Genomic DNA, 13,051 nt, shown 5'->3' with positions numbered 1-13,051 from the left:
TATCACAATAATCCTGACGATTTAAGAAATGACAATCATTTCCTCATGAAGCTGACAAATCATGAAAATCAATTTTTTTACTGAGTAGTTTCTCTAAAATAGTTTGAGAAAGATTTTAGATTGGCTGGCTTGTGCATTTGCTGTCCAACCAGTGAAGCGAGCCTGGTAGTTGCTACACTGCTCCATGTTCCTACTATACCTGGGCATGAAGCATTGCTGCGGCAGCTGCCCGATGCACAGCTACTCTGTTGCACTGCTCCACTATAATTCAGGACTTACACATGTCACCTTCACCTTCTTATCCCTCAAATATGCACATGCGTGCACGTGTGCAGCCCCCCCCCCCTCCCCCACACAAACACACACAAAGGAAAAAAGAAAAGAAAGGAACCTCTGCAGCTACAGCAACATCACCTGATGATGAGTGCTTCAGCCAACTATTTATGGAATTATAGCAAGTGAGATAAAGGTAAGTAGTGTAATTGTATAGTGGAAATTGGGATAGGGAGGGGTGGGGGTAGATCAGTCATTAGTGAAGTGTTTTATACTTGTGCAGACACCAAGAGTAAAAATACTTACTATTTTGGAGCAAGCTTTGATATCATAATAGAAACCAAGAGTGTTGCAGCCTCTCTGAAGTCACCTGCTCGGTACAGCTGATGAAATTCGCAGTACTTGCCTGTTGGAAAAAAAAGAAACATTTTTTGTACAATACTTGTGAACAAGCTGCACTTTATGAAACAGGTTTCCAAAAGCAGCACACAAGTACTACTACTACTACTACTACTACTACCACCACCACCACCACCAAGCTTCCTTCATCTTGGTTGCCTAAAGCCTAAGAGCATTTGCTGGGCTGCTGCATCAGACACAGCAGTACACATATGGGTTGAAGGCACATAACGCACTGAGTTATCTTGACTGTCACTGGGCACTGTGAGAGCAAAATATTGTGCTGGTTACATAACCAGTCTAATTGGTAATTGACATTTTTTACTATATTTTAATTTTCTGTTTTAATATTCTCCTTTAATGTTAAAGTACAATTCATTGTGGCCTATGTGCCAAGTAGGATTGTCACTCCAACAATGGTTGTTTCTTCTCACTATGCACCTCTGTGGGTAGCCAGTGGGGAGCATGGGAGAGAAATCATGCATTAACTACTACTGGCTGCTGCCTGGAGTGTCAGAGCCAGGCTAGAGATGCTCTCTGGCACCAGCTTCTGACCAGCAATTATGTGAATTATCGCCTACACGTTGTTCCTCGGACTACGTTCTGACACCAAAATTATCATCATCTCATGACTGTCACGATTAGCCAAGGGCCTCAAAGATTAATCTGGGGCACACCCTTAAATATCCCATCACTGGAAAAAAAATTCCAGTACTGACATGCCCACTATCTAGACCAGGCCCCCTCTACATCTGTGCAGCATCATATTACTGTACTTCACTGATATCTGCCAGTATGTTTAAATAAAAACTGATATTACTGGATGTTCTCAGTTCCCTTATTCCCTCTCCTGCCACCCAGTCAAAATAGAGTTCAATAATATCCTTGAAAAACCAACTCTACAAGCACGATTAAATTCTACGATATTAGACCTGAATACAGCACAAGCTGCTTGGTCTATATATGTCCTTGATTAAGGTCATTTGCAACAGTTGGTTTTACATAAAACATGACAAAGATTTCAGATGTGTTTTATTGCAAATGACAACAGCAGCAGAATCCTATTGTATTGGCACATGAAGCTCTTTTAATCCCCAATATGAGATTGCCCATGAAAAGGATGAAATGCACATGACAAACATACTATATTGAAGCAACTGGCTGTTCAAAAGTATCTCCTGACTGTGTCCTTAGGAGTTTCTTAATGAATTCATAGTGTTTAATGTAGATTTTTATGTCACCTTGAGAGCACTGGTATTTGTTCCAACCGGCAAAGCCTGCCTCAAAGTATCCCACATGTAACCAAGACCAAATGGGCTCCTTTACCTGTCCACAGACGCAGGGGGATGAATGTGGTATTCTACTGGATACCAGGAAAATAAGGCTGCAAATAAAGCTGCTCAAGAATGTTGCTAGAGCCACAACATAACACAATTTGCTGTGTGTCTACATGCAGTCACGTCATTGTTGAGGCATCAGACCATGTGTCAACAGGAGAGAGAATGGCTTGGGTTGAGGGAAAACACACTTCTGTTAAGCCGGTAATACAGTAGTGGCATTTCTTTATTTTCTCTCCTGTCTCACCAGTCAAGAATTAATTTTAACGCACCTCTAAGTAAGTCATCCTACTACGACAATTGGTCTTGTGCCAACTAGATCCATCAGTTTGTGATGCTTGAGGAGTATTGATTTTTATGTAACGTTTTAACAGGATGTGGTATCACGACAAAACGGTAGATATCAGTTTATCAGCTAATCTGACCAAAAGACAAATGCAATGTGCATTCAGTACCATTATATCTACCTTCTAACGCATGCTGTAAAATAGACATTTTACTGAGTTTAGGTTGGTTGGCTCATTCCTACAATTTGATACTTTACCACTTTTGAAAAGCTAGATTCTTTCCTACTACACGCAACAGCCACTAAATGTGACAATGCTGTACTGCAACACAAAAACATAGATCCCATTCTTTGCTTGTGGAACAGACGGGTATCAAGCATTATAGTGATGGTTGCACACTCATACATTGACCATGTTCAACCAGTCTCACACATACTGCAACTTCTATATCAAAAAAGGCTTTTAGGGATAAATTTTTGTATGGGTACTGAAAAACCTGAGATTGTTCAATCCAGTTCGTTTATTTAAAATGTATTTGGAAAAAATATTTTGTGGAAAAGTATTTCAAATAGTTCTAACAGCTTGCATTCTTCCCCTTAATTTCTGTGTGAAATACAGTGAATGTTTTGGATGTAATTTAGTACATGTTCATTCTGGTACATATGAGTATCACATGCTGGTAACGGCACACCTTCAGCATCTATGCTGATGCTTGCTTCCTTAGGCGCACTTTGATTAACACCTGTCCTTTGACTAAACCCTAAATTTTCTGTTCTCTTGACAGTGTGTGGTGTGAGACTATGTGGGGCACCTATCTGGAATCTGCTGGTAGTGTGTGGTGTGAGACTATGTGGGGCACCTATCTGGAATCTGCTGGTACATTGTCCTACACCTCATCTGAGTCTGGATTCATTTTGCCCATTCTTTCTGGGCATTACAATTTTCACTAATTTCTATGTATATACTTCTTTACAAGATTTTTTTTGTGCAATTTGTGACAAAATTACAGTTGAACATACCTACTGCTATCACAATTGCTTTATGAGACTACTTCATGAAGCCAAATAAGTATAAGGAGAACAAAGCACATATCATTCACAGAACTTTAAAATTAACTTCTGTTTGCTAATCCCATGAAAATGACTAGTTTTGGTCTTACCTAAAACAAGTGAACAGATCAAAGTCATCTACAAAGTAGTCATCACAATGGCACTAACACAGAACGATGAAGAGAAGGCCAGTCTAGCGAATTTTGTCTTCCGATTGCCACACAACGAAATATTTTACTTGGGATCAACTGAACTGTCACATGAGTGCTGAACTGACATATTGACAAATGAATATAAAATTAACTAAAAATGCCAATTCCACAATGAGTCAAACAACATATTAGCTCAGAACTGGGATCTTTGCCTTTTGCGGGCAAGTACTCTACTGATCGAGCTATCCAAGCTTGACTCATTGTCTGGCCTCACAGCTGTATTTCCACCAATATCTCCTCTCCTACCTCCCCAACTTCACTGAAGTTCTCCTGCACGTCTTGAGGGACTAGCATTCATTCTGGACATATTCCCCCAGGCTATGGCTAAGCCGTGTCTCTACAATACACTTTCTTACAGGGGTGCTAGACCCACAAGGTATGCAGCAAAATTTATGTGAAGCTGGAAGATTGGATGTGAGATACCGGTGGAAGTAAAGCAGTGGGTGTGGGTTGTGAGTCATACTTGGATAACTCAGTCCCTAGAGCACTTACCTGCGAAAGACAATGATCCCTGGTTCGAGTCCCTGTCCAGCTTACAGTTTTAACCTGACACCGAAAACACACACCCAGACATTTGAGAACGTGTCAAATCTTACTGACAGGTCTTCCTGGGCTGCATCCATGAATGGAACAGAAAAGGAAAGAAATATTAATGGCACATTAAATGTATTCTGACACACAGCACGAGTAGCTTAAGAAGTATATAGATGCAAATGTATGCAAGAACTAAAGCACAGCTATAAAACCAGGATAAGTAATCATAATACTGGCCCACTAAAATTAATTGAACAAGCATTTACTGAAGAAGGAAAGTGATAATTTTTTGTTGTAAGGAACAAACAGAAAGTTCTGTTGTGAGATGCAATTGGAGTTTATGCTGAGCCTTCAAGGCTCCAGCTGATAGTAATATTTTAGATTAGGTTTGATAACACACAAAATAATCGTTGTCAGAAAGCATGTATATGTGATTCTGTGAATATTTTAGTTTGAATTAAACATACTCAGTAACAGGACTAATGACCTATTGGCTCTGTTAATGATCTGCAGAGTATCAGTAGGATCTTGTGTTGTTTCATTGACGAGTGGTGCTGAATCAAAATATCATCAGCACCTCCTTGTCCACATAAGGGAAACAAACATCTTGTGGTTAGCATTGACACAGCGAATGAGGGTAGCTTAACAACAAGCCGGAGACCTAAATTCAGTCTGCAGAGTGGTTACATTACCATTTTCAGGCATGCACGCATGCACGCACGCACACACACTGTAGAAAAAACCGATTTTGTAAAAACAGCCAATTTCCATGGTCAGTTAGAGAAGAGCCTACATAATTTTCGTAACTAATCAGAGTATTGAAAAAATTACTGAACTGTTTAATCACTGATATCATGCAATCCAAATTTAGTTTTTCAGACTATCAATTGGGATTAAAGGTCATTAATTTTATGGCTAACAGTAACTTGTCTGCAGTGTTTTAGTTGTATAAAAAATTTGTATACAAAATGATGTTCCCTGCTGATTAAACTGATTAACAAATGGTGTTTGAGGGCAAATTTGTTCACGTAACAGAAATACCGCTGTTTGTAATATTTGTTCATATATACCCGTATTTGTAGTTTTCTTTGAAGGTCCATGAGACGTTACTGTTGGGTGACACTTTACAGTCAACAAGAATAAACATTATTTGCTGGTGATGTGACTGTTACTTCAACAACCAATTACTGAGTAAGCAACTGAACTTTATGTTATATAATACACACACTTTACTGACCAAGGAATGTTAGACGGTCACTTAGTAGCATGCTTGATCCCAGATTTTCAAGTATGTCAATAGATGAAAATGATCCCTTTGCACAATATTCTTGTAGGTACTGGTCAGCAAGATATGATGCCATTTTAGAATCTTGTGACCGCAGAGCCCATGTCAATGCTGCTCCCCATCTTCCCAATCTTAACCACCGACGCACCATCACTCTGCTAACAGATGACACTGGGAAAAAGAAAAAAAAAGTATTTGAATCTGTTATACTCTTTACACTCTGTAGTTACTATACAAATTATTTCTGTGGAGTTTTGAGAAGGAAAATACAAATATTATCCAGCAGGCAATATATTAGAATGGGAAAAAACGTGTTCCTAACCACATGATACTTATTAACCGTTTAAGCATATAATCCATAAAACATTAATAGGCCGTTTTATTTATTATAAAAGCCTTTAATTTGGATAGTCTTACATAAATGTGACAATTAACAAATAGGTACATCAGTTCCTACTTTTTAACACAAAGATCCAAAATGGTGAGTTGCTTTAATTTTTTGGCGATTTTTTTTTTCTTCAATATTGTTTTCCAGATCATATACACAATGGAAAGCTTTCACATATACATCACAAATATATTTTCCTATTGTCTTCACTTCTGCGTTTACATCTGCAATAGGAAGAATCTCACCATCATCCTCAGCAGCACTTCTTGCACTGTTACAGTTTTCCTGGGTATGAATGTCAATCACATCTTCAAAGATGTGCTTTCAATAGTGACAACGTTGTCACCAATAATTGGCGCTGGAGTTTGTTGGCAATTATTTTACTTTTTTAAAACACTGCATTTTTATTTGCCAAACACAAACTATTTAATTTTTCAAAGCTATAAGCATATACGTCTAGCACTACTGTAAAGTGCACTTTGACATTTCCCCCATGACAATTTTTGCCTTTAAAGGCAAGTGTTTTGTGCGTAAGTATGCTGAACCAAGAGACTAGCTTCATTTATGCTGAAAATGTTCTTCGATTTATATTAATGTAGAAGGTCTTGTCATCTACCCTCTCTGGCATTCACCAATGGTTTTCATGCCTACATTGCCTTCGTCACGACATACAATTTTGTACATCACAATATACTACTACTTCAATCTCTCGATTCATCCGTCAGATGCAAAGTATTCCTCAATACCAAGCATATTTGCCAACTGCAGTGCCTTTTCATACATCATCATGACATTAATGGGGGTGTTGGAAACTTGCTGTCTAAAACCAGTTTTTTGCAATTTTTCCTAGCACTGCATGTTTTGAATTTGGTCCACTGTTATTTGGGTTTTCCAAAATACAGTCTGTTTTTGACGGTGTTCAGCATAGACACATGTTTCCTTAAAATCTGTGTTAAAGCAATGCATGTTCCTCTATGAACTTAATGTCTTGAGAATTTTACATCCTCTTCCAATGAAAAGATGTTCTCCCTCTTTTTGTGATATTTTCCATCTTTAAATGGGGACAGAAACCACCAAACTTCTACTACAAAGAAAAAGCTAACAACATAAAACACTTCAATCTCTAAAGCAATGCTAGATGAACGTTACAATGAACACACAACAAATGGTGGTTGACAGGAGTAGCTGTGTCAACTGGAATCTACTTGCCTTGATCTGTAGCTACATCCATTGTAGTCAGTCTTCGCCAGCAGATGACACTGTGTTCAGTGCATATATGATATATGAGGGCCTCTCCCCCCCCCCCCCCCCCCCTCAAACCTACACAATATACTCATCCATCCTTACACAACCCCTGCTCCCAACCCCCTTACCTCATGGCTCATACCCTGTAATAGACCTAGATGCAGGACCTGTCCCATACATCCTTATACCACCACCTACTCCAGTCCGGTCACGAAAATCACCTATCCCATCAAAGGCAGGGCTACCTGTGAAACCAGTCATGTCATTTACAAGCTAAGCTGCAACCACTGAGCTGCATTCTATGTAGACAAGACAACCAACAAGCTGTCTGTCTGCATGAATGGCCACTGACAAACTGTGGCCAAGAAACAAGTGGACCACCCTGTTTCTGAACACACTGCCAAACATGACATCACTCATCTCAATAACTGCTTCACAGCCTATGCCATATGGATCCTTCCCAACAACATCAGCTTTTCTGATTTGCGCAGATGGGAACTTTCACTGCAATACAGCCAATGTTCCCGTAACCCTCCTAGCCTCAATCTTCGGTAGTCACTGTCCTCACCCATATAGCCCCCTCCTGTTTCCATTCCAGCACTAGACAGCCATCATTTCACCGCCACACACAGTCCTTTAATTTCTCTCCTTTCCGCTACTTACCCCTTCCCCCCCCCCCCCCCTCCGCACCTTCTCTTCTGCCCTCCGTCTAAAGTACAACACCTCACTGTCCACCACTCTCACCATACTATCCCTCCCCCTCTCCGCACCAGCCTCCTCCTTACCCCCACGCAGTCGCCACTCCCATCATGCGCTGGTGCTGTTGCTCACAGTGTAGTTTCAGCTCTCTGAGACTGCAGACTAGAGTGCGCGTGTGTGTGTGTGTGTGTGTGTGTGTGCGTGTGCGTGTGTGCGTGTGTGTGTGCGCGTACTGCTGACAAAGGTCTTAATTGTGTGAATCTTTTTATTGTGCCTATCACGACTCAGCATCTCTGCTATATGGTGAGTAGCAACTTTCCTTGTGCAATTGAAAAGTACCTTTGATTCATTGTTTAAATTTTCAAAGAACAGAGCTATTAATGAATGCTGACATGCGCCAATACTTTTTTTGTTGCCACACACTGTATACAATTGTGCACAGTGAAACCTATTAATGGTAAAAGCTGGCTGGATAACTAGACCTGACATGAAAAATATTTTTGACTGGTAACAGTACACAGATGCTCAATTTTTTCAAATTTAAAATGGTAAAATAAAAGTGTGAAATTTAAGTGATGAACCCAGTTATGAATCTAGTGATATGGAAAGTAGAATTGTAGTACATGTAGGATTTTGTAAGGGTATGTGTATCGTCGTTGTTGTTGTTGTTGTTGTTGTGGTCTTCAGTCCTGAGACTGGTTTGATGCAGCTCTCCATGCTACTCTATCCTCTGCAAGCTTCTTCATCTCCCAATACCTACTGCAGCCTACATCCTTCTGAATCTGCTTAGTGTATTCATCTCTTGGTCTCCCTCTACGATTTTTACCCTCCACCCTGCCCTCCAATACTAAATTGGTGATCCCTTGATGCCTCAGAACATGTCATACCAACCGATCCCTTCTTCTAGTCAAGTTGTGCCACAAACTTCTCTTCTCCCCAATCCTATTCAATACTTCCTCATTAGTTATGTGACCTACCCATCTAATCTTCAGCATTCTTCTGTAGCACCACATTTCGAAAGCTTCTATTTTCTTCTTGTCCAAACTATTTATCGTCCATTTTTCACTTCCATACATGGCTACACTCCATACAAATACTTTCACAAACAACTTCATGCCACTTAAATCTGTATTCGATGTTAACAAATTTCTCTTCTTCAGAAACGCTTTCTTTGCCATTGCCAGTCTACATTTTATATCCTCTCTACTTCGACCATCATCAGTTATTTTGCTCCCCAAATAGCAAAACTTCTTTACTACTTTAAGTGTCTCATTTCCTAATCTAATTCCCTCGGCATCACCCGACTTAATTCGACTGCATTCCATTATCCTCGTTTTGCTTTTGTTGATGCTCATCTTATATCCTCCTTTCAAGACATCCTCCTTTCAAGACACTGTCCATTCCATTCAACTGCTCTTCCAAGTCCTTTGCTGTCTCTGACAGAATTTCAATGTCATCGGCGAACCTCAAAGTTTTTATTTCCTCTCCATGGATTTTAATGCCTACTCTGAACTTTTCTTTTGTTTCCTTTACTGCTTGCTCAATATACAGATTGAATAACATCGGGGAGAGGCTAAAACCCTGTCTTACTCCCTTCCCAACCACTGCTTCCCTTTCATGTCCCTCCACTCTTATAACTGCCATCTGGTTTCTGTACAAATTGTAAATAGCCTTTCGCTCCCTGTATTTTACCCCTGCCACCTTTAGAATTTGAAAGAGAGTATTCCAGTCAACATTGTCAAAAGCTTTCTCTAAGTCTACAAATGCTAGAAATGTAGGTTTGCCTTTCCTTAATCTTTCTTCTAAGATAAGTCGTAAGGTGAGTATTGCCTCACGTGTTCCAGTGGTTCTACGGAATCCAAACTGATCTTCCCCGAGGTCGGCTTCTACTAGTTTTTCCATTCGTCTGTAAAGAATTCGTGTTAGTACTTTGCAGCTATGGCTTATTAAATTGACTGTTCGGTAATTTTCACATCTATCAACACCTGCTTTCTTTGGAATTGGAATTATTATATTCTTCTTGAAGTCTGAGGGTATTTCGCCTGTTTCATACATCTTCCTCACCAGATGGTAGAGTTTTGTCAGGACTGGCTCTCCCAAGACCGTCAGTAGTTCCAATGGAATGTTGTCAACTCCGAGGGCCTTGTTTCGACTCAGGTCTTTCAGTGCTCTGTCAAACTCTTCACGCAGTATCATATCTCCCATTTTATCTTCATCTACATCCTCTTCCATTTCGATAATATTGTCCTCAAGTACATCGCCCCTGTATAGACCCTCTATATACTCCTTCCACCTTTCTGCTTTCCCTTCTTTGCTTAAAACTGGGTTTCCATCTGAGCTCTTGATATTCATACAAGTCGTTCTCTTATCTCCAAAGGTCTCTTTAATTTTCCTGTAGGCAGTATTTATCTTGCCCCTCATGAGATAAGCCTCTACATCCTTACATTTCTCCTCTAGCCATCCCTGCTTAACCATTTTGCACTTCCTGTCGATCTCATTTTTGATACGTCTGTATTCCTTTTTGCCTGCTTCAATTACTGCATTTTTATATTTTCTCCTTTCGTCAATTAAATTCAATATTTCTTTTGTTACCCAAGGATTTCTACTAGCCCTTGTCTTTTTACCTACTTGATCCTCTGCTGCCTTCACTACTTCATCCCTCAAAGCTACCCATTCTTCTTCTACTGTATTTCTTTCCCCCATTCCTGTCAACTGTTCCCTTATGCTCTCCCTGAAACTCTCTACAACCTCCGGTTCTTTCAGTTTATCCAGGTCCCATCTCCTTAAATTCCCACCTTTTTGCAGTTTCTTCAGTTTTAATCTACAGGTCATAACCAATAGATTGTGGTCAGAGTCCACATTTGCCCCTGGAAATGCCTTACAATTTAAAACCTGGTTCTTAAATCTCTGTCTTACCATTATATAATCTATCGGATACCTTTTAGTATCGCCAGGGTTCTTCCATGTATACAACCTTCTTTCATGATTCTTAAACCAAGTGTTAGCTATGATTAAGTTGTGCTCTGTGCAAAATTCTACCAGGCGGCTTCCTCTTTCATTTCTTAGCCCCAGTCCATATTCACCTACTACGTTTCCTTCTCTCCCTTTTCCTACTACCGAATTCCAGTCACCCATGACTATTAAATTTTCGTCACCCTTCACTGCCTGAATAATTTCTTTTATTTCATCATACATTTCTTCAATTTCTTCATCATCTGCAGAGCTAGTTGGCATATAAACTTGTACTACTGTAGTAGGTGTGGGCTTCGTATCTATCTTGGCCACAATAATGCGTTCACTATGCTGTTTGTAGTAGCTTACCCGCATTCCTATTTTCCTATCCATTATTACACCTTCTCCTGCATTACCCCTATTTGATTTTGTGTTTATAACCCTGTAGTCACCTGACCAGAAGTCTTGTTCCTCCTGCCACCGAACTTCACTAATTCCCACTATATCTAACTTCAACCTATCCATTTCCCTTTTTAAATTTTCTAGCCAACCGGCCCGATTAAGTGATCTGACATTCCACGCTCCGATCCGTAGAACGCCAGTTTTCTTTCTCCTGATAACGACATCCTCTTGATTAGTCCCCGCCCGGAGATCCAAATGGGGGACTATTTTACCTCCGGAATATTTTACCCAAGAGGACGCCATCATCATTTAATCATACAGTAAAGCTGCATCCCATCAGGAAAAATTACGGCCGTAGTTTCCCCTTGCTTTCAGCCGTTCGCAGTACCAGCACAGCAAGGCCGTTTTGGTTATTGTTACAAGGCCAGATCAGTCAATCATCCAGACTGTTGCCCTTGCAACTACTGAAAAGGCTGCTGCCCCTCTTCAGGAACCACACGTTTGTCTGGTCTCTCAACAGCTACTCCTCCGTTATGGTTGCACCTACGGTACGGCTATCTGTATCACTGAGGCACGCAAGCCTCCCCACCAACGGCAAGGTCCATGGTTCATGGGGGGGAGGGTATGTGTCTCAGAGGACAGTAAAACATTCACTACAGTTTAATTTGGCACAGATCTTAAGTTTAATGGAGGATCAAAGAACTGGATGTGAATCATTTGGTCAAATTAGTTGAAATAGTGAGGATGTAGAAACACAAAATAATCCAGTGAGATAACTACAATAACCAATTCTGCATATTTTTTTCAGATTTTCTAATATGGAATACAAACCTATTTCAAAGAGACCTCGATTCCTTGCAACCTGGACAACAAGAAGAGCTTTGGATTCATTGGCAATTGGAACGTGTGACAGCAAAAGTTCCAGGTAGTGACGTCCATATGTTTTACAGTGGTCTAAGTAACTAACCCCAACCTGCCACAGTGACTGATGGCTCATTAATAATGCACCATACTCTAGCAGTAGCTGTTCGTGTAGGTCGCTTGGTATTCTGTGGACACACAATATGTAAGAATGACATAAGAGCATGAGCAATACCTTTACATAATATAATATAATCCATAGCAACACTTTAAACAATACCCTTCAGTTTTTTTTTATAATTTGGATTGAGAGACTTGAGGTCTTAGGAGTTTGGTATGAATCTTTGCAGTCACACATTAAAATGCACGATCAAAATTTTAACTCATGCCTTGTGCATTCCAGGACAACCTCTGCTGCTATGCCATCTTACAAAATCTCAGGTATAACAATATTTATTCACTATACATATGGCAAATTCTCACTATTGTTCTAAATTCACATTATGAACTAACTCAGAATTCTCAGCAAGCACCAACTGAAGAACGAAAATTCAAGATATACTTTTAATTGTCCTCACAAACTTCATTCTTTCAGAATAATAAATGTGGGTATTTTACTCATATCTTTTGATGTACACTAATAAAATTTAAATAGGCTCATATTTTAGGCTTAGCATCATTAGTTGATGAAAAATGCTTAGTTACTACAGAGAAAGTTAAATGTTCTAGTGTTAAGCTTAAACTAATTACAGAATTAATGTTTTTGTTCATGGACATCTAACTAGGGGATCTTGTGGCATGGCCCGGAATAGCTTCCTCCAATTTTCTTCATACTTATACGTTTTGAAGGTCAGTGCCTGGACATCAATTTCCTATAGCAGTATGATACAATTCTTAAGAAACCATTTGAAGATTAGAAGAGTCCGAAGTGCTGGTAAGTACATTTTTAATCTGTTAACAAATTTATTAGGAGCTCAGTAGGAAGTGTACTCAGATTGAGTGCACAAAGTCACTGGTCTGAATTTCACTAATAGATTACTTTATACTGTTTTTTGATTCTATATGTATTGAAAAATGGAAATATTAATTTACAAGGACGGCATCAGTTTAATAAAATAAATCCTTTAA

At 39.6% G+C, this 13,051-nt stretch overlaps 1 protein-coding gene across 2 annotated transcripts in view; it reads right to left on the bottom strand.

Moving 5' to 3' along the window:
• Positions 1–13,051, bottom strand: part of LOC124596581 (nuclear pore complex protein Nup85) — a 127,288-nt gene that overhangs the window by 31,184 nt on the left and 83,053 nt on the right. For both annotated transcript variants that reach the window (XM_047135770.1, XM_047135771.1), the window contains exons 9-11: positions 11,894–12,111; positions 5,329–5,547; positions 580–679 (exon numbers count right to left, since the gene is read on the bottom strand). In XM_047135770.1, coding sequence (XP_046991726.1) covers positions 580–679; positions 5,329–5,547; positions 11,894–12,111 — 537 coding nt within the window. The remainder of the gene's footprint in view (positions 1–579; positions 680–5,328; positions 5,548–11,893; positions 12,112–13,051) is intronic.

This window comes from Schistocerca americana, chromosome 2, assembly GCF_021461395.2.
Source record: "Schistocerca americana isolate TAMUIC-IGC-003095 chromosome 2, iqSchAmer2.1, whole genome shotgun sequence".
Classification (NCBI taxonomy): Eukaryota; Metazoa; Arthropoda; class Insecta; order Orthoptera; family Acrididae; genus Schistocerca; species Schistocerca americana.
Note: the sequence above shows the minus strand (reverse complement) of the source record. Positions and strands in the feature narration are given on the sequence as shown.